General features: G+C 41.2%; 1 protein-coding gene across 1 annotated transcript in view; it reads right to left on the bottom strand.

Moving 5' to 3' along the window:
- CRYBG3 (crystallin beta-gamma domain containing 3) overlaps positions 1 to 14,738 on the bottom strand; it is a 95,621-nt gene extending 80,883 nt beyond the window's left edge. The window contains exon 1 of the mRNA XM_075169571.1: positions 14,497 to 14,738. Within this exon, the coding sequence (XP_075025672.1) occupies positions 14,497 to 14,621 (125 nt within the window). The 5' untranslated portion in view covers positions 14,622 to 14,738. The remainder of the gene's footprint in view (positions 1 to 14,496) is intronic.
- Between the last annotated feature and the right edge of the window lie 7,590 nt (positions 14,739 to 22,328).

Raw genomic sequence — 22,328 nt, 5'->3', positions numbered from 1 at the left:
CCTTGGTCAAAATTTTCTTTAGAGCCCATCCTTGGAATGAAGGGAACCATCCCCCTCCCCCCTAGCCCCCGATTCTTAAAACGATCCTTAAGCACAATCCAGCAGAGAATATTTTAATCAAAACCTTTATGCTACATGCAACTTAAAAGCAAAAACACATCAAGGAAAACATTAGAGGATGTTAATGACAGACATCGCTTCCTGCATTGCGTATCACAAGCTGAAGAAAAATAACTTCGTACCAATATTCACGTGAGAAATGCTCAGTATTGCAATGAAGTCACAATCACTTCAAAAACCTTTCTTCATCAATTTCAGAAATTTAGCTTTGCTATTGACAAATGCACAAGCCCTTATTTCTGAATTCGTATGAAGAGATGAATTGAAAGCTGTTTAAATAAAAATAAAAAATAATTATTTGCATTTTGGTGAAATTCTGCCAGGATTTGGAGAGAAAGGATTTAGCCGTACCAGTACCCTTACCGCTACTGACTGTTAACCACAGGCAAGCACGTCTCAGTAAGACTTCTGAAAAGAAAGGTTTTCTTCCTATTGTGGATTAGGCACCCAAATTAAATATACGTTTATATACACACAAAATACAAAAGCCAATCTGACTAAATGTTAGTTTTCCTCTCAGTTGCTCAGAGACAACATTCCCTGAACAAAAATGAGAACAGAACTCTCCTGCAATTAAGTTTTTCAAGATCTTTCAGATCTTTTCAGATACACCAAAAGAAAAGCTCCTTCCTCTCTTTTATAGATCCTCTTCAAGTTGAAAACCATGTACTTTCAGATCACCTCAGATAATCTTTCATAACGCATGCATAAACACAAAGCTGCTTTTTCAGGGAGAACATCAGACAGAAAGTCTTGGCTGTTCTTTGCCTCCCTGTAAGACAGAGCAGATGAATTAATATTCTAGCCTATTAATTTCTTCTGCTGTTAATGTGTTTCATGAAGGAGATGTCACAATCACTTCTGGGCAATCTGGCACACTAATAAAAGTGCTTCTCAGTACCTAGCCTATTTTCTCCCTCCTAGGTTTTTTTTTTTTAAAAAAACAAACACCCTTCTCAGATCTGCATAGCTTTTCCTGATGCTGATACACTTGACATGAACAGAAATTCCTTGTACTTAAGAGCAGAATAATGAGGTTGATCTCCACTAGATGTTCTTTCTGGCTTCAGAGTATCACTCTTTATGGAATTGGTCTGCAGACCACAAATTAAATCCTTGCTTTCCTTAAGTATTGCCAGCACAGATCACCAGCATCCTATTCTTTTATCACTTTGTTTTGCTCACATTCTTCCCATCACATCATGTTTTTTCCCCAAAACTTTTTTCACTTTCCTACTTCTTGTTTATATTTGAAATATATGCCTGTATTACTTTCTTCTAGCTAGCCAGGCCTGGACAGATCGCTATGAAATTCCATATCGTACATAACAAAACCGAAAGAATGCAATTCAGCAGATAAGCATCTTAAAATCAACAAGTAAAAAAAAAGAAATATCAAAACTTTACTTTCCAGCATAAAATAAACCTAAACCTGGAAGCAATTCCCCACACCCTTTCATGGTTTATATTCTAGCATTTCTACATTCCTGAACCTTTTGCTTTAGGGTGTAGTTCTTCAACATGCTAACTTTGTCAGCAGAACCAGCTTTAGAAATTTCCACACCTTCCTTCTCAACCTCAGCTATCTCTTACCACCCTTAAGTCAGCAGAGCAGGGCTCTCAGAAGGGCCACGGTCTTGGATAAAATCAAGGGGGGAGCAGAAGTTTCCATCAGGAAAAATTCAGCCCGTGATCCAGTTCACAGTGCAGTGATTTGCACCTGCACAAATGAAGGGGCAGTGAATGCCACTCCACAAGCAGGAAGAAGCAAGCACGCACCACTGCAGCTCACTTCACCACTGAAGCTACTTTTTGTGAACCTCTGCTACCCTTAGCCCAGTTTAAATGGACCTTTGACTGAAACCAAATGACTCCCGCTGAATGAATGAAGTTTACAGCACAAAAGCTCGCTTTGCTGGAAACAGGCCTCTTGGGTTGTTTAGGATAAAATTGTTTTGTTTTTCCGAAAGAGTCAAGATTACCTTCTACAGCCTAAACACCAAGACACGGTAGCTGGTGCCACGCTCAGTACATGGGACTGGAGAACAGGCTGGTTACTGATCTTTGGGCTCAAATGATGCAGCTTATCACTTCCTACTACCAACCCCCTACAATTTTCAGGGCCTTCCCCCCTCTCATCATTGCATCAATCACATAACAGTCACTAATCACATATTTTGGGACACTGCAAGGTATTTTCCCCACAAATTCTCTGAAGACGAAAATAAAATAATAAAGTTCATAGGCCCACACACAATCCTACGCTCCCTGTTAAAAAGAAAAAAACATGGTGAAGCTAATGTCATTATGCCACACATATTCTTATGTTGCAACGTAAGTCCATGTTGTCCATATGAGTCTATATTCAGAGACGCAGTGAACACAATTATTAAGCTATGGCATTCACAATTAAAATTAATTCTTGACAAATATGTAAGACATTTAGTATTTATGCTAAAAACTACTCATTCTTAAATTTTTTTATATACTCACGCTATCCAATTATTAGTCGCTAGATGTTGTATTTCCAAGAACTGTATTCTATTTTTTTTTTCTACAGGACAATCTCTGCAATTAAATAGTTATAAATGTTGACCTGGTAGCTACATGGTACTACACCACCGAATTCTTACACTTTTACTAAGAACTGAAAACAACAGACTGGTAGTGTATACAGGCTCACCATGAAATAGGGATTGCTACCCCCCGCTCTCCCATTTGGACTACATCCATATTATTAAAGTTTGGCTCCACAGAGTTTCATCCTTGCCTTAAACTTTTCTGGAGTGGTGCACTTTTGGAGTGCTTTGCCATGGCAGGTACTGAGCAGGCTATCTCCAGTTCAGCACATCTACAGTTACGCTTGTGCTTAACCACTCACATGGCTTTGCTGGATCAGCCAGCCAGCTCTCAGGAACGTTTCAGCACTTGCATTTGCTAGATAAGGAAGATGAATCTCATGGGTCTTCAACTCTATGCTTCACAAACTACTGTTGTTACATTATATACCCAGCAATAGGACTCTACTAATCCAAGTTTTGAATCTACTTTGTACTTGCTTTTAAGAAGTGAAAGAGCAAAGCATAATCCTAGGAATACAGAAAACACCTCTGCCCCGCCAATTTGCTTCCATGGACTTCTTAACTATAGAGGTAGTCATTTACAAATCGGCACAACCACCTGTTTATATATTTAGGCAGATATGACTTTCATTTTATAGATTTAAAAAAGAGGCATGGAAATATTAAATAATGCTCTGAGTAATAAAGACACTGTCAAAATTAAGACTAGAAATCAAGCCTCTCAACTGCTTCTCAAATATGTAATCTACTGCCTTCCTGCTGCTATTTCTGCCAGACATTCCCTTTTCTCTTACATACTACTGCATCCAACATGGATGGTTAATCTTCAGCGAAGGTAGAGGGATCTCTTCTCCTGGACTGTCTTGCTGCTCTTCCCTACTGTCTTGCCAGCATGCCTAACCTGATAAGCATCATTCCTATTCTTTAAATAATCAAGATTAAATTCAAGTTACAAAAGATCTTGTTCTGTATCTTCTGCACAAACCTTTCTTTGTGTGATTTTCTAATGCTTTCTGTTCCTCTGCTGCTGAAAATCTGTTTTGACCTTCTGTAATACTTGGACAGGTGGTGTCTGAATCAGAAGCAGATTCGTGGTCCAAGTTTTTAATAATTTCACTTACGCAGGAGAGGTTAGAGATTCTTATGGGGGAGACAAACGCTCATATTCTGCATTGTTGCTCAGAAAAAGTAGACACATATAAGCAGAAGTACTCAAACTCAGGTTAGCTAATATATATGAGGGATTACAGTCAAGAAAAAAAATCAATTTAATGGAGCAAATTTAAGTGCATGGTTTGTGAGATCTTTTCCAACTGCCTCTAAAAACAGAACAAGACAATTACAAACAATCACATCTTCAAAAGGCCCTCACGGCATCTCCGCATGGCGCGAGAAGTCTGCTTCCTCCATCCTCATCCTTCATAACAATCCCTCGGAATTTGCAAATTAAAAGCCCACCCCCTTCTTCCTTTATTAATCTACCCCACCCATGCTATGCACGCAGCAGATTGTGAATGTGTTGTGTCAGATTAAAAAAAAAAGCTACAGGCAGCACGCAAGTGCAATAAAGCACAAACATGCAAGTTTTGACGAGGGAGCAGACGCAGAGCTCATGAAACTGAAAGTAACCGCTGTGACATTTTAGGTTCCTTTTACAAGGAGAAGGTACAGGCTGCTGATTGCTGTTTGGGAAGGGGGAAATTAATAGGCAGTCTCTTAAGGAAACAGGGCCAGCTGGCTAAAGCTCAACTCGGACAGCACTGTGACAGCACTTCTGGATGTCGACCCTCCCTCCTTCTCCCACTGCTTAGAAACAAAGTCTCTTCCAACACGGCAGCTCCAGGATTTACTTCTCGTGCAGTCCAGATGTTACCAGATAGGAGAGTACTCTATCATTTTGCCTTCTCTCTCTCTCTCTCTCTCTCCAGGGACAGATGACTCCCTGAATAGTCAAACCCTCTTTGCTACCACATTAGGCTAGCATTATTTGTTTTTAACTTGTCTTCTCTTCAGATTAACTCAGAAACCATTTAGCCATTTAACGTGATGACTCGTAACGGTAAGAGAATAAGCAATGCCTAACCTGAAAGATGCTCCAGGGTGCCCAGAGGCAAAAAGCTTCTACATCTGGCTTTAGTGACATAATGCTAATAAACTAAGCCTGACCTATACATACATCTACCTATCCAGGTTTCATGACATCACTTGTGACATCTCCTTCCCAATATTTTCTAAACAGTCTTCCTCAAGATGATGTGTTTTTTGCGATTGTTGATACAATTCACTCTCCACTGGAGTCCTCACTTAGGCTAATGTCATTTTTACGTTTCCTTTCTTTGTTTCAGCATTCCGGGGTGTAATGCCAGTTCCTGACCCCTGCCTTTTATCTCCCTCTGAACAAAACTAATGCTCCTCTCTGGGAAGTAACACCTCAGTTGGTTTTGATGTCATGACTTCTTTCCAATTCTACTTAGTGCCAACACCGTGACAGTGGTGACCTTCCAGAAGGATATTTCAACAGAGGAACAGAGAGATTGCTAACAAGGATCTCATTACCTAGCACTTCAAAATCCATCTGTGCAAGAGCCTCCCTGAAGAATGTGAATGAGCGGAAAACCACGAGTCTAATAATACTACCAAATATAGATGTGCAAGACCAAAATCTCCATGAAGTTTCAGCACATTACAGGGATTCTCAAACCACATCCACAGACCAGCAGTAGTTATGAAACTTTTATTATACATCTGCAAAGAGCCATAGGTTAGCTAGTATTGGTTTCTTCTCTGTTCTGGCTTCCAAGTGGTAATTAAAAAGATGACTGCTAAAAATTCAGACCTTTTGAGTAATATTTTTCTATATATACCAGTTGCCCTACTTACCATACAGACCTTTATGATTACTGAAGCTGGCCTCCTGCATAATCTAGATTATGACATTTCATCAAGGGAGACTTGTGTCAAGCCTTTAACACCTGACCAAAAGATATGAGCTTTGATTAAAAACCATCAAGCAATGGAAAATCTACCACATTTGTAAATAAGACTTTTCCATGTAAACTACTACTAAATTCACTACTTAAAATTAGGCTTACTAGTCTGATTTGTCAAGCCTCATCTCTCAACTATGGGATCAACCTACGTCTATGTGGGACAGATTACAAAGGCCTCGGGTTCAAATATCCTCTTCAAGACACAGGTTTACTATGACATGAAGCACCTAACTCTCATTTCCCTTGCACTTATACACCTTGAGGCAGAGTCATTCCCCAAACTGTAACCCTGTCATTTCAAAACCTTCTCTTAGATGAACTAAACACTATTGAGCTACTTAATTTTATTCTGTGAGGGAGGTTTTCCAGACATCAAATTGTTCCGGAGCTCTTCTCAGGGCCCTTTTTAGTTTGTCATCATCTTTTTCGTAATAAATCATGGACACTGCAACTAGACTCAGTACTCTAGTAACCAAAGTTCATCCACAGAATACATGTACTTTGTTACTTATTCATCCGAGAATCACATTTTCTCTCCAAGCCACCACTTTGCTTTGGCAGCTCATGTTTAGCTGACTTTCAGCCATGGCAACTTACTCTGCTTTTAATGTTGTCATCCACATAGTGATTCCCATACTTTTCGCTCTAGTCATCTGCAAACTTCACATGCTACAGTTTTGTCCTCTTTCAAATTATTTGTGAAGATACTAAATAAACTGATTCAAAAATACACCCTTTTAATTTTCTTCAAACGCATCAAGTAGAAGATTATTTTTCACATCCGGTCTTTTTATATCCCTCCATATGTCGATTTTTAGCCCACTGCCATTACACTTGCAAATATTTTAACTGGAGCATCAGCACCAAGTAAGATGCCTTAAAGAGTCTAAGGATACTATTTCAGCAGTTTGTCAGCCGAAGCTGTAATCTCACGAACAAAACCAAGTTTGTCAGTTCCCATCCTCCAATGATGTTCAGATCAACATCATGTTTATTAACTTCTCAGGTCACCTGGAAGCCTTGGTAAATCAACTTTTCAATCCGTCCCCTTTAATCCAACCAAACACAATAGACTTAAAAGTGAAATACCAACACCGTACTCTAGATACTAATGTCACACTTGTGAAGCCATTCGTGCGCTGCGCAGCCAGGAGAACTATCAGAACTTGATCTATGAAGAGAAGTTAGACAATTTTTTAAGAGTCAAACTTTTGGCAAGCATGTTGAACGACATGAGCAAGGGTACAGTAAACACCTGTTAAATGAATCAAAAGGAAAACATTACTGTAAAGCTCAGTGGCAACAAGATGTGAGGAAATCAATGAAGATTCCTAAAAACTACCTTCTGCATCAAATGACAGTTAAAATAACAGAAAATAAAGATGCTAGCATTTTAACAGAAAATAGTAACAAATAAAGAGCTCTTTCCTCTGTTCCCCTCCCCCCCAAAATAGAATATTGCCCTTTTTGAAAAGCTTCAAAATGAAAAATTTTAGCCAACTTCTCAGCAAGATTCCCGAGGCTAGCACTGTTCCTGGGAAACCAAATGGTAGCAGCGGTGACAAATTCTGCCCCTAGTCTCTGGCAAGGCTGTTGGGGCTTGTCTTAAAGGCAGAGGGAGTGTTTGCACAGAAATTTGAATGTGAAGTTTCTGGCTCCTACTTCTGTGCTTAAGCTTAGGCCACACACATAGGGGAGAAGCAGTTGAGACATTAAGATAAATGGAAATTATAAAAACAAGTTAGTGAGTTTGAAATTAGAGGGTCAAAGGAAAGCAAGGCTGCTATTTCATTTAAAACAAATAAGAAGGGAAGTGGAGGAAAAGGAACAGAAAGCAGAGGAAGGTAAGGAAGGAGAAAATGGAGCCAGGAGGAGGAGGAGGCAGGAACTTAGGCAAAAGTAGTGTTACAATCAGCTGATTAATTTAAGTGTTGAAATAGCACAAAATGTATGATATTCAATTAAACTATCCTACTTCGAAACTGGTTTGATTAGAGACAGCATTAAGCAATTTAGATTGTTTTAACTGAAACAATTTTTCCTCTCAGACCTGTTTATGCTGCTTGTTTACATACTGTTCTTTGCTTGTGTAGCAAAGCTAGGTCAGCTTCATGTTCTGCATTAGCAGAGCTGTGTCACATAGACTATGTGAACTACATGGAGTGTGTTAGTATAAAATGAAGATTTTCTTTTTTAATCCTCTTTCAAAATGCAACTAAAAATATCATGGAAAATAAAGATGTTCTAAAATCACAGATGTGCCACATTTTACAATGAAAATTTACATGAAAGATGCAAGAACCAAACCATGTCTTTACACCGAACATGTACCTTTAAGTTTAAAGGCTAGAACTAAGTGAAATAAGTATGATGGCCCATGATGACCGTTGCTGAATAACTTAATCTGTTTCACATGTGAGGGAATTAAACAGCCGTACAAAGGCTAGAGGAAAGAAATATAAATGTTTCTGAGTAGAACCTACTTCGATATTGGGCAGCAGGATTATACCAGATTACATCAAGGTTTTTCTACCGGCATATGTCAAGCATAGTAACCAACATTCATGTAGAATCATCCATATTTGCCAGTCTGATTGGTTAGATAAAGATTCCAACATTCTTAATAAATAAATATGTTACTGGCCACTAGCACATAAACTTGGTATAATATCAGAAACAGATTTATAAACTACTTAAGTTTATTAAGGTTGAAATTATTGAATTAGTAGAGAATAGCCCATTATACAACTGTTTTCAAATGGCATGTTTGCAGGCGTGGGGATCAACGATGGCACTTACAAATGGCATGAAAATAGGAGATATTAAAAAAAAATAATCCAGGAAAGCCCTAAAGCAGCAGCAACTGCTGTCCTCCTGACAAACAGAGCATAACAGAATTTTTAAAAGATGTCATTAAGAAAAAGCACCCAGGAAAAAACAAGCAAGAGAGACTGGTGTCACCAGTAAAATGCAGCGAGCTCTTCTAGTCAGGCTGGAGCAGAAAACTCTTGGTAGAGGCACATAAGGCTACCAGTTCAACAAAGAAAATACTTCTCCAGTTCTCCCTTTTTTTTTTTTTTTAACTCACAAAATATTCATCGGGAAGTATCCTACAGACACTTTCCAGTCATTATCAAGGTTCCCTCTTTTGTGTTGAAAGCATGCATTTTCCATTCAACCAAAATAAATCTGATGGCTAAATGTGTAGCACTTAATTGATGATTAAAAAAGGTCTGTTGTCACTGCAATTCTTTCTGCATTTGCTCCTCATGTGCTCACAAGAAATACTTCCTCCTACATTTTTTCCTACACAACACCGTCCATAGGTGAAGCGCAGATCCACACAGTGTTCATACAGTTAGGCCCTGAGACCTCCAAACTGCTTAAGCAGATATACTGCCTTCAGTAAAATATTTTAGCAATTTAAGAAACACTGGAACATTCAGAAAACCAAGACTCCGTTTCAAAATAAGGCAAGTCATGAAATCACATTAACACAACACAATTAGGGGCTGTATGTCGCAAAATTGACATGAGAAAGTAAAATGACTACGGAAACCCACATTTCTGATCTTAAAAGTCTTTAAAAGTGATACTGTGAAGTCTGTTAGAATCCATAAAAATTATTTTAGAAATGAAAATTAAAATACCAGAAAAATAGAGGTATTACTATCCCCTGGAAAGCCTAAGCAACATAGTGCTGTGCTACTCTCTGGAAGTATAATAGTATATACTAACTGAATTGTGTGATATCCAAAAACTCCTCAGAAAATAAAAGCAGTAGTTGGCTTTCCATCCTTTTAAGAAGTTTCAATAATGAGAAATACAATCCCCACAGCAACATGTTTCTGAATTTTGCTTTTTTCCCCACCTGTGAGCCTTTTGTTCATCAGAGGAGAAGACTGCGGAGTTTTCATCTTTGCAAAACTGTTCCTTAAAACCACAGACTTGTAACTGTTTTGGAAATATTTTTGTATTAAATCTAGCACTTATGCCAATAATTGGAAAGGAGACAATGCTGTTAACATTTAAAATAGTGGGAAAAAAAAATGTTGTTTTGTTTCTTCCAAGGAGTGTTACTATTATAATTAATACTCTAGTAACATTTCCTTTAGGAAATGTCTCGCACATACATGGCCAGCTGCTGGGCTTGCTCCTTCTGGTCTCAGCCCCATGAGACATCTAGGTATAATTCTAATCAAACAAGTAGTCCCACTATAGTGCACAGAACTATTTACCTATTTAATTATAGGCAACCACTTTGGTACCCTGCTGAATCAGGGCCTTTGCTACTATTTTGAATTATCCTGCAATAAAAGTCATAATAGAAAAATCTAGGAAGCAAAAACAAACAAACAAACAAAATTCACAAATGAACAGAAAATTTTCATAATGCATCTTGCTTAGATAAGTCTAATTTGAATTCTTCTATATGGTTGGAGTATTCCCTTGCTGGTTCCACAAAGCGTCACCCCTGACGTACACTCACAAATGAACTAAATTTTAACAACAACAACAAAAAAATCCTGCTCTGCCTTTTGAAAGAAAAAGTTTCTTTATTAGAAAGTACAGACTGATTTCTCCAGCAAACAATGGATTTCTTCAAAGATGCTACTAGTATCTGAATCAAAACCAGCCAGGAGGTAGTAACTTTAGAAGAAACATGTTTGAAATATATTACTCCCCTTTCCATCAATTCCCAGCAGTCCCCAAATTCACAGTATTTAGAACTGCAAAAATACATGTTCTTTGTAAACAGGAACAATGACTGGCAGTCCCAGAGGAAGAAAGAGACTCTCTAATCTCTCCTCAGGCAGAATAAACAAAGTTCTTCCATCTCCGAAAGCTCTTAGTTAGAAACTAATGGATGAACGGAACAACAATCTCAGCCTGAAAAAAAAAAAGCCCTCTAAAACCAAATAAAAGGTTGCTCTTCCCTGTTTGATGTCTCTGGTACACTTCAGCGATGAAGAAGAAATATCTGGACAAACCAAACAAAGGGCCACTTGCACTGGTAGTTATTTGACCAACCAACCAACAGCACTTGGAGGAAAAAAGACAAACCTGAAACAAACCTGCTGAACAATATACAGATTAACTGATAAAATACATCCATAGTTTAAAGGAGATTTTGGTGGTAGCTCTGGGTTAAAGTGATCAGTGAAAAGTGTCACACCTCCTTGGCAGCTTCTAACATGACCTGAAAGGTCACATTTATTTGCAACACAACAATTGCTCAGCCACAGAAGCTGCATATTGCTGAAAGAATCTGCAGTGGATTGACTTACACTGTAAAAGCTGCATCTTCATCCAGATGGACTAAAGAAACATGTATTTAAAAAAAAAAAAAGTCAGACTCCCATTAGAATAGTGAAAATGCAATGGGATTTTTTCACCCTGGGGATTTAGACTGCTCCAGGACAAACACGGTGGTAACAAATAATCAATTTTGTATTATTGAAAATAGCAAACAGCCGAGTAGAGCATAATGACTGCCTTTGATGGAAGTTAATGATAAAGAACTGGGATGAAAAGCACCAAAGCCCTCGTTCAAAGCAGCCTCAACTCTGAAAAACACACTTACGCAGGCAAGCACTCGGTGGGAGATATCTCATGTTTGTCTACATTTTATGTAAAAGCCAAGTAAGCCCTTAACATGTGCTGTGCTTTCTGCGGCCACAAAACTTGCAACTAATCTGCACGGGTTATTTTTTCCACAAGCAAGCAAGCCTCCAGCAATTTGCATGTTCATGAGAGCTACAAATTGCTGTAAGGGCAAGTTATTAACGTAAGCTCTTTGTCAAATGAGGTTCTCAGAAGAGTCTAAGACACTGATTAACAAACAGTGTAATTCCTCCCTCCCCTTCCTCCTATTTTAAACCAGGGCCACAGTAGGTTTGGGTTTTGGTTTTTGTTTTTTAAAGCTAAGTCTGAACACGGTGCCTGGAGCAAGAGCGGGCGAGAGCTCCATACCCCGCTGAGCTGAGCGGCAGCTATGGGGTCGGGGGAAGGAAAGCTGGGGGCTTCCATCCAGCTGCTGTTGCCTAACTTGTGGGAGCAGATGGAGGATGACTTTTGGACATCCGCAGGCTCACATCTGCACGTTTTTAAAATTTAGGAAACCGTCATGTTCTGCACAGGGATTAAGCATGATGCGTGTCTCCAGAGGTCAATGCAGGTACAGCGGGGGTATATTTGGCCCTGTATGACATACTGCTCCCTCTCCTACTCCCTTTACTTAGGTGTTCTGCTTTTTTGAAACCCAGCGGTAGGTAAAATATCTCCATGCAAAAGTTTCTTCTATATATTTCAAATTTGATCGGGTTCCAATATATATCATACTGATAATCTGAACGGGAAATTAACCGTCCTAGTTTATACATTTCTCATAACACTTTACAAAAGACGTATTCCCCAACTCGCCTCACGCACTCCACACCTTAACAATAAACATACAAAGTGGCTTTGGTTCCCCCTCCTCACACGCACGCTTTGTTCAACAATCCATTTTTCTACGCCGCCAAGCTCACTAAATAAACATGACGAGAGCAAACCTGCGGCACTCATCCCAACCCGGCACTGTTTAATGTATGCAATTACGCTAATCTGTGAAGAAGGCTGCCAGTGGAAACCAAATACAAGAACGTCAGCATTCCTGACTAACGTGCCACGCTGCAACCCAGCGCAACAAAAAAAGCTCCTTAACATACCAAATCGGACTTCTCAGAGCAGGAGGGTTTTTGCTTGCTTCCACTCCCACGAGGAATCACAGCTACCACCCTCCAGCTAACCGCGTGAGGAGTTCAAGACCAAGGCCAAGAGGACCGAGCCTTTTCGTATCTATGTGGACTCTCCCACCTTCCTAATAAAGAAAAGGCTCTTGGCTGCAGGAAATGAAACTGTGATTTAGATAAAGATAATAGACTCCAGCCCCAAGTTAAGTGGAGCAGGTCTACCATGAGTACTACCTACAGACAGGCTATTTAGTGCACAAACCACTGAACCAGCATCACCCTCCTCCTTACCAAGGCAACCGCTATGCTTTTTTGTTTATTCCGAACCACAGCTGTAGGGAGCTGGCAAGGAGTCGTCCGATGAAACCTCTCCTCTTGCCTCTTCAAGTCCTCAGCCAAATCCAAGCCTTCTCCTTCTCCCGTATCTTAACCACCCCCGCCAGACGTTAATAGCCACTGTAAAGATGCCCTTGATTCAGCAGCCTTGCTTCTGATTCTTTTTTTTTTTTTTTTCAGGAAATAAAAAGCAATGTTTCGTGCTCATGAAAGGCCGGTGGATCCTTGGTGATGTATTGGTGCGTCAAATGCTTACAGTAAAACAAAACCCCCAAAGTTAAAAATCTTCGTGGTACATTTATGAGACCGTTTAAGATGGCCAGTGTAAGATAGCAATACGCTCTGCTATTTTTCATGATTGCTGAGAATATGCAGAGCAAGATCCTAAAGCTTTTCACTGAAACAACTACTGTGATACCAACCACCTACCTGATTAAACCGTACTTACTCGTCTGCCGGTTTAACTACAAACCTATGCAGTACCAAGAATGACTCAAAGATTAAAACCAACATGTTAAAAGCAAAAAATAAATACTACACCTGAGGAAATAAGGCCTAGCCAGCTGGCACCTTTTCACCACAAAAATATCCTAATTAAGCAGGGCCAATAATAAGGCTGCATGAGAAACAGAAGGAAACTTTACCCATGCTTCTTTCCTACGTACACACAGAAATCAGCCACCAGAAAAAAAAAAAGAAAGAAAAAAAGAAAGAGGAACAAATACACAAGAAGTTGCCAAAACTTTTCATCTGTAAAGTCTCCCTGCACTAAAAAATAATTATTAATAATCAGGTTCCCATAAACCACAAATTTTGCATTGAGACTTAAACACATCAGTAATATTTATATTGCATTAACATCCGATTTACACCACTCCAAAAGAAAACTGTAAGCGTGAAAACTGAAAAGAAAAAAAAAACCCATACAAACAAAAAACCCCAAACCCCTCACAGACCTCTGCGCTCTGCCCTGCTTTCAGTTTCCAAGGAAGGGGCTACAACCTGAGGAGCAAGTGGCTGAGGCAGCCCCGCCGCCGACACCCACGCCACCCACACCAGGGCGCAGGAGTCCCCGAGCCGGCTATTTACAGCAAACGCGCGTTTCACGCGGGGCTCCATCGTCCGGCTGAACGAACCTGGCAGGGCCGGGGGGGCAGAGCGGGGTGGCAGGACGCCGGTGCTCACCCAACGGTCCGGCCGACTCCCCCTCACGTCCCGCCGCTTGAACGTCAAGCCCGCAGGGGACCTGCCTCGCGCCCCGCCACAGTGACGTTAAATTAAACCCACCACCACCAGGAGAACCGCGCTCAGGCGATGTCAGCACCCGGGCTAACCCCCACCCCCCCCGCCCCCGGTTTCAAACTCCGTCTGACAAGCCGCCGCCCCGGCTGGGGCCGCCGCTCTCCCGCCGCGGGGGCTGCTCCCGCAGGAGCCGGCCCCGGCCCCGCCAGGCCCGCGTCTGCCCCGTGACCGGCCGAGGCGCCTTGCGGCACCGCACCACAGGGGCCGCAGCCCCGGGACGTCCGGGCAGCCCCCCTACCCCCTCCCCGCAGCGAACACACCCGTTTCTTGTCCCTCCCTCACCCGCTGGTGTCGCAACATCTACCGGGGCGGCCGGCACGGTCCCGCGTCCCCCACCCCGACGGCTCATGGCGCTCCCCGGCCGGGGGGAGGTGGGACGGGGCAGAGGACGGCTGCGGGCGCCCGACCGGTCCGGTCCGGTCCCCCACATACCTGTTCGCGCCCGCCGGCCGCCCCGGCGCCGCCGCCCCCTCGCCGGGGGGGCTCCTGACGAAGAAGCGAGAGAAGGTGCTGTGCCAGGAGGGGCCGGCCCGCCGCCGGCTGCCCCCGCCGGACATCTCCGCCGCCGTCCGGGACGGGACGGGACGGGACCAGACCCTGACGGGACGCGAGGCGCCGCCAGCAGCCGCCCGGCACCAAGTCCCCGCGGCGGCGGGAGGCAGCGGTGACAAACACCTCCCTCCTCCTCCGGCGGGGGCGGAGTCGCCGCTCCGCCTCCGCCCGCCCCTTCCCGCCGGCGGGGCGGCCGCGGCGCGGGCCGGGGCGGCGGGGAGGCCGGCGCTCGGGCCGGGGTTGGCGAAGGGCGGGAAGGAGGGTCCGGGTGCCAGGAGCGGGAAGGACGAAAGCTGCGCCCGGGGAGGCGGGAGGCCAGCTCCGGCGCGGTGCCGTTGCAGAAGCGGCGGCATGGGGAGGGAGGAGGTGCTGGGGCAGGAGAAGGTGTTTCACCACTATCCGTGCAGCGTCCTTCCTTTCGGCAGGCGGATCAAGGACTGGCTCCGCCGGCTGCAAACGCGCGGGGAGGCGACATCTGCCCCGGAGAGGGCGCAGGGTGGCGGGAGGAAAGCGACGGCAGCGGAGAGGGAAGTACCGCGGCAGGCAGCCTGCCGCCTCCTCCCAAGGAGGGGTATTGGGTTGTTTTTTGTGTTGGTTGTTGTTTTTTTTTTTTTAAAGTTAATGTGGCATAATTAGTGTGAACAAAGAGAAAAGATCAGAAGTGAAAATTAACTCTGTAAGAAAAAGAACAGACAGCCTTAAGAATTTACACTCCTCGTGACTGATTGCAACCACCAACGCCAGCCTACGTTTTTTAACTTGTGCCAGCTCTGAGCTACTACACGCGTTTGTCAAGGTGAAGTCAGTAACTAGCTTCACACTGTCCTGGGCCAGGCACCGTCTGGCTGCCATGGAACGTATATACCTGCATCCAATAAAAGTACACAGCAGCAGTAGCGTGGCTGTTTCACCTCTCGCCTCCCTCCCTCACTTTCGGTTGAGTTGAGGCCATCCTTGCTGATGTTAAGTGACTTGGAGGAAAGGGGTTCTCCTCTGCCTTTTGAAAAGATTTCTTCCTGGAAGGGAGTTTTGTTTGGGTTTTTGTTTGGAGTTTTTATTTGTGTGTTTGGGGTTTTGTTTTTTTTTGTTGTTGTTGGTTTGGTTTTTTGTTTTTGTTTTTTTTTTTTTTACTTAAACCTTCATTTTTCTCCCTCTGAGGACTGTGGCCTCCCTTGAGTTAACACCAAACTATCCCTACCAACAGAGATGACCTTGCCATGGCAATAACCCAGTGACAAATATTATCCTCATTTTATAGACAGAAGTGATGCAAAAAACCTTAATGATTCACAGAGTGTGAATTACTGGTAAAATTTACTAACCTGATGTTAGGATTTTAAATACAGAACCATACTTGCTCATCTTGATGAGCACCTCTGCTGTTCTTTGTGACTGCCTACACCTCACACCTTTTTATCAACTCCTTCTTGCATTGTGCCATCTCACAGAATCACAGAGTGGCTGAGGTTGTAAGGGACCTTGGAAGGTCATCTGGTCCAACCCCCTTGCTCCAGCAGGGCCTCCTGGAGCAGGTTGCCCAGGGCCATGTCTTTTGAATATCTCTGAGGATGGAGCCTCCACAGTCTCTATGGGCAACCTGTGCCAGTGCTCACTTTTTTTTCTGTAAGAGCCTTCTCTGTTCGCTCACCTTGATTCACCCCCTCTATTCGCAAGGCCTCTTTACCCGTATTCTTTACCACTATGCCATAGTATCAGCCTGCCGTGGCTGAAACTTGGGGTGGATATGAAGCTGGTACTCTAGGCCCATCTGCAAAGAAGCAGCAATAAAACAGCCTGGAAATAAACTACTGGCTACTTTTCTGTCTACTTCCCACTGCCTCAGCCATGAGCAAAATCTTTCAGAAGTGCGCAGACAGCTGCTTCTCCTTACATTGTCCAGGTCTCATATAGCCTTCATGTAGATTTTCAAAACAGAGGCACAGGTGGATATTGGACACGTACTTAAATCTTTATCAGTCAGTCTGAGTTGGGATTAGCTGGTTGTTTCACCAGTTACAAAAAGTAGCTTTCACATATATAATTACCAGTCACAAACCTGATTCAGGAGACCAGCACTTACTACACAACAAGGTCCTGCCTAGTTTTCAGTGTCCAGACAAGCAGCAGACAATTCTCTCAGTGATACAGATGCCCCAAACTTAGCACAAAAAAATGAAATGTTTCATTCCAGAACAATATAGAGGAAAGAGAGACCACATTTTGAGAGTACCTTGCCCATCCTCAGGGAAATGGCAATCAGGGTTAAAACTACAAAACGTAGCAGCAGCCCCCATGGAACATTACACAGGAGACACTCCCTCTGACATTCAAAATAAAAGTAATTAAGGCTCCAAAACCAAATTAGAAGAGTGGCAATTTAGTAAAAGAAATTAAATGTGACTGCACAAACAGGCTGCAGGGAAGCTTAGGCTCTCAGTGACTGTTTATTACTTTAATTCTTCTTTGCCACGTACATCTCACAGCTTCCCTACCTTATTGCTTAAGTAAGGTCTAATCCCTAAGCTGTAGCAAACCTGAATATAATAATTAGCATTTATAAAGCATCCGGTATCTTCAAAGGATTTAAGCATTAATTAATCCTCATAACCACCTCAGGATGTAGTTAAGTATAATATGGTAAGTGGGTTGAACACAGAGACAGAGGCAGTCAAAACACCTAGCTGCATCCAAAATCTGTCCACACTCTACCAGTGAGGTGCCCAGAGGGGCACCACAGTGCAGCATGAAGCATTACCAGGGTTGTGCTTGTCCAGGAACAAAGAGCCAACCTAATCAGAAATGCTAATCCCAAACAGTAACATTTTGTGCTCAAATCTGTTTCTCCTTTCTTCACTGCATCTAAAAGCAGAAAATACAAAAATGTACCAAATGGCAGTTCTACCGGAGGTACATAAGTAAATTCTAATCAAAGTAGTAAAACTATATCAATATAAAAGATGAACATGGCTCAGGTTAGACAATCCCTTTCTTTCTGTGTACCCTGGAGTAACTGAGTATCACATGACTTGAGAGTAAATAATTTTGACACATTTAAAATAATAAAATGGGAACTGCCAGCAGAGTTGCCAACACAGTTTTAGCCATCTAGACCTTCCACAAACAGAGAAAAGTTAGGCTTTTACCCAAAGATGCAGTATCTACCATGTGGCAGGTGGCCTCACATATTACACAGCTGTCAGCATTAACAGCAGCACCAACACATGCAAGCCAAAACAGATGGGGGAAACAGGTTCCTTTCCGCCTCAGATTAGAGTACTCACATGTGGCCCATACGAGGTAATACTGCATTGCCCAAGGCAGCAAGAAACCATTCAAAGACAGTTGCAGAGGGAAACAATGGCACAGAAGAGGAAAACATCAAGCGGAGGCTCTCAATACGGTTTTTTCGGTTTTTTCGTAGTTCATCCTGCCCAGAGTTCCACTTGAATCAGTATCTCAACTAAGAGAGGGGAGAGTGCTGTGCTGATTCCATAGCCGCTAATTTTCTCCTGCAATTCAGATTATGCACAAGGGAAACCTCCCCCTTCTCCTTATTGCTTTAGAGTGAGCAGATGGTGAAATTTTAACTGTGCTTTCTGAATTTCCTCCCTTTTATGGGTCTTTAAAATCTTGAGTCAAATCTTTTGTTTTGTTTGGATACCAAAAATGAAAGCAAGTTTCCATCGTACTGGTTTATGAAGAGCCCTCCTCTCACAACCAGTTTTAGAACTTTTCTGATACATTAATGTCATAACTAGGGGAGAAATATAGTCTTAAAACCACCAAACTAAACATTTTCCCTGCAAGCACATTTTAGCACTATTAAGTGAAAAAAATATTCTCTGTTTGCATTGTTGGACCGCTACAATAAGAAATGGTCTGATGTTTTGAGGTACAAAAAGCATAGTTCAGTTTTCTGCTTCATACATGTCTAATGCATTTATCTATAAAAATATTTTGTCTGTCTTGGCTACTTTTTCTTGTTAATAGGCAATCCCATTTTCCAGGCTCTTACAGAACATGTCTATGGGTAGATGTGGTACAAATAGCAATAGTATTTTAATAATGGATGGTCCCTTACCTATCTTTTTCCTTTCCAATATATAATATATTATAGCAAGGTTTCTAATAGGTGGCATGAAACCATGAATTAATAAATACACATAATGGAGTCATCACATGTAGTATTTCCTACCCATTTTTGACAATGGTAGCTGTCCAGATGTTGAAACAAATACTGATGACTTCAAAATCTCTAATCTATGCTTATTCTAAAATGAAGGCGAACAACAGAATTGAAGATTTGGGTCTTTGATACGTTACTACACAGATGAAGCATGTTCGCAAGGATTTCTAGGATCTATTTTCTATCTAGCTATGACCTTCTGCTGTAAAGCATGCACTGCGCAGCTTCCAGCAATCCTCATCCTTTAACTGTGAACACACTGTTCCTCCATTTGATTTACTGAAAATGGTTTAAAAGAGAGCCACATGGCCAGCTGCTATTGTTCAAATGCCTTCGTGCCTGGAGAAGACAGCTGGAAATGACTCATGGTGTTAACTGCAGTTACTGAGAGCTGTAACTGTGTCCTTTATTATTTTGGATAGATCTATACACTGTGCCACCTACGGCCAAGTTCAGTGTAGTAATTAAAAACTTTAAATCAACTTTTTGGAAGGCTTCTTCTACTTGTTTTCCACACTGTAATTTGTGACATTTACATTTATCCAGTAGCAGGAGTGCTAAAATGGAAAACTAATGGTAAAGAACAAAATAAAAAATGACCAACACACCTACAGAACCTCTTTTAAAATAGACTTTTGCTGCACCTGGGCATGGAGCAAAAAGCATTCAGAAGCCTCATACTACAGTGGTATGTATGTACCTAACTAGCCTATATGAAGACCAAAGTCCTTTTCTGTTAATTCCAACAGAATTGATAACTTTCAGCTGATTAGCACAGCTTGTCTGGAAGGGTTTCAAGACATTTTTGATAGCGCCTCATATCAATTACACTTGTGTGAACACAAAGATGAAATTCACTTGTGCTCTCACCAATGCTAATCATCGCAGAACACCCTACCCTAACTGGAGGCAAGAAAATCTGCATTTCATATAATGAGGTCTCTGTAAAACCATCCCATTCTGGGTTATGCTTCCTTGCTAAGCCAATCTGTCTATCCAACATCACCCTTACTAGAAAAATGATGGTTAAACAAAGCACTTCAGTAAGCTAATTTAATCCAACTTCTAATATATGTTGTATGCATGGTAAAAAGCAGCACAAATAATTTAGTGTCCAGAAGAATGCAAGAGTTTTTGAAAAGAGGTGTCTTACATACAAATAACGGAAATCCATGAAATACATAACCAGCAACTTGTACACTGTAATTCATTTAACACTTTTCCATCTAGAATATCTTTAGAATATCAGATTTGTAGTTAAAAAAGGAATATACACCTTTCTGTACAAATCTACACATTTTCAAATATCAAATCAAATTACTAATATTCTAAAGGCTTACTCTATTTCTATGCATGTAAATAAAAGTACATTTTTCAATTTGTAGATTACTAAGCAGTTTTGAATCGTGGTGCAAGCCTATGTACAGTAAACATAAGCCTCTGGACAGCAGACTTGCCTTTTTTAGTTACCTTTCAAAGACTTCTTAAAACTAGTCCCTGGACCCCAAGGCTTCCTAGAACCACTGACTGCAAAACACTGTCAGAGACACACTAATTCCACCTCTTTGTCTATCCTGCTGGATTTCACAACACAGAATGCTTTTTAACCCAATGATCTGAGCCCTTTATAAAACATCATTAAAAATGTTTGACAATTAGAATATATATAGATATATATAAAAAGTAAACCCTTACCACATTCATAGCAAGCACATGTATTAGTATATTCCAAAAGGAAGAATCATCTTTACTGTCCGGAGAAATTCACTGCAAAATATTGTGTATGTAAAAATGACTGTAAATACACCAGTCTCTAACAAGCAGAATTCTTACAGATTTGAGCCAAACAGGATCATAAAAGCTGTTGGCTGCAAATGTTGCAGAATCCCATCTGGTTTCATGGAACAACTTATTTTCCTCTCCATTTAAGCTTCCAGAAAGAAATTAAAAAGAGAAAAAAAAGAGACCTTTTCTTATGTATACAAATTATATCCGCACGTTATTCCAAACAGGCAGAAAATACTTCAATCTTATTACAGAACAAACAGAAAAACAGAGTCTAATTCTTGGCATACAAGTTTCACATAACAGTAAACAGTATGTATAGCATACAGAAAAAGGGTAAGAAAGAAATACTAAAGCCCAAGTTTGTAAGAATGCAAGTGACTGTTAATCACACTCTGCCTAGTTAGCTGGATAAGTAACAGCACAACTGACACCCTCCCCCCCACCCCCTTTTTTTTTTTTAAGCCCAACACAACAGAACATTTAGTAGGGGAAAGAAGATTTCTCTTAATACCCAAGAACAAAAATTCTGAACAATCCATATGTTTCTTCACTCAAGCATTCATTGTTACTGAAGTCAGAGAAGAAAAGCTTTTTCAGAGAAGTAAACACCATCATAAGGAAATGTGTGGCTAATGGGGATATATAAGTCTGAAACTCAGTCTTTTTATCTGATGTTGTTCTTTAGAAATATTTTCTGTATGTAATGTACAGCTTTAGTCCAATGAAATATGAGTAATAAGACTAAAGGGATTTCCCTACAATGGAAGATAGCATTTTATAGGATGCACTTACTGTAGCTCATAAATATTACATGTACAGCAGTTTTTCCAAATTTTTTTCAGGGCGTGCTGAACTGCTGCTGAAAAGAAAGGTTCACATTATCTCTTCATTAAATCAAGTCCCTGAATAAAGCTGTAAACTTTTCTTTATATTAGGAACTGATTGAAGTGCTCCTATTTAGTATGATGCCAACATCAGATCAATTGTCATTCACTTAACAACTTGGGCATTGCTAAAGCCTTGAAGAAAGCACGTAGATATTTTGTATCCTGCATAAATCAAGGACTTATTTATTAAAATGCATTACCTGACATGATGACAGAACAGACACCAAGGAAAGTATGGCACTTATTACCCACAAAAGGGTTTTTTTTAATCCTTTTTTGAACCATTGCACGACATATCAGAGTACACAGAGAATTAAATAGTACTTTAACAGTTATGAAATGGGTGAAAAGGAAATTTGGTACTCAAAAATATTCCTACAACCTAAACTAGTTGATTTGGGATATGCGTCTTTTAGTTTCCAGAAACTATAATGCTACAACACGAAAGTTCTGTCCATGTGCTAATATTGATAAGTCAGCACTGAAGTGGCTATTCTGCAATTGTTTTCTAAGATAAAATTTATTGTTCTTATTTTTATAATGGTACCAATTAAAGAAATAGTAGGGCTCAAACCTTAATTGCAATACACAGAAATACCTTCTAACCACTAGATTGGATTAGTTTATAGATCAATTCAGCCTGCTTTGAAACTGCTGCCAAAAATTTTTTAGGGCATTAACTTGCTCTTAATTTAAACCTCAGCAGAGGACTTAAAAACCAGACAGTTATCCATGGGTTCTAGGCACCTCAAAACAGAGCAACACTTTCCCTTTGAAAAGTACCTTAAGAATGTAAAAGATCCCCTAACAAAAGGGGAGGGGGGTGAGAGGGGGGAAAGTATTACAATAGA

This window comes from Calonectris borealis, chromosome 1 (genome assembly GCF_964195595.1).
Source record: "Calonectris borealis chromosome 1, bCalBor7.hap1.2, whole genome shotgun sequence".
Classification (NCBI taxonomy): domain Eukaryota; kingdom Metazoa; phylum Chordata; class Aves; order Procellariiformes; family Procellariidae; genus Calonectris; species Calonectris borealis.
The sequence above is the reverse complement of the archived record's forward strand: the minus strand, read 5'-3'. Positions and strand labels throughout refer to the sequence as shown.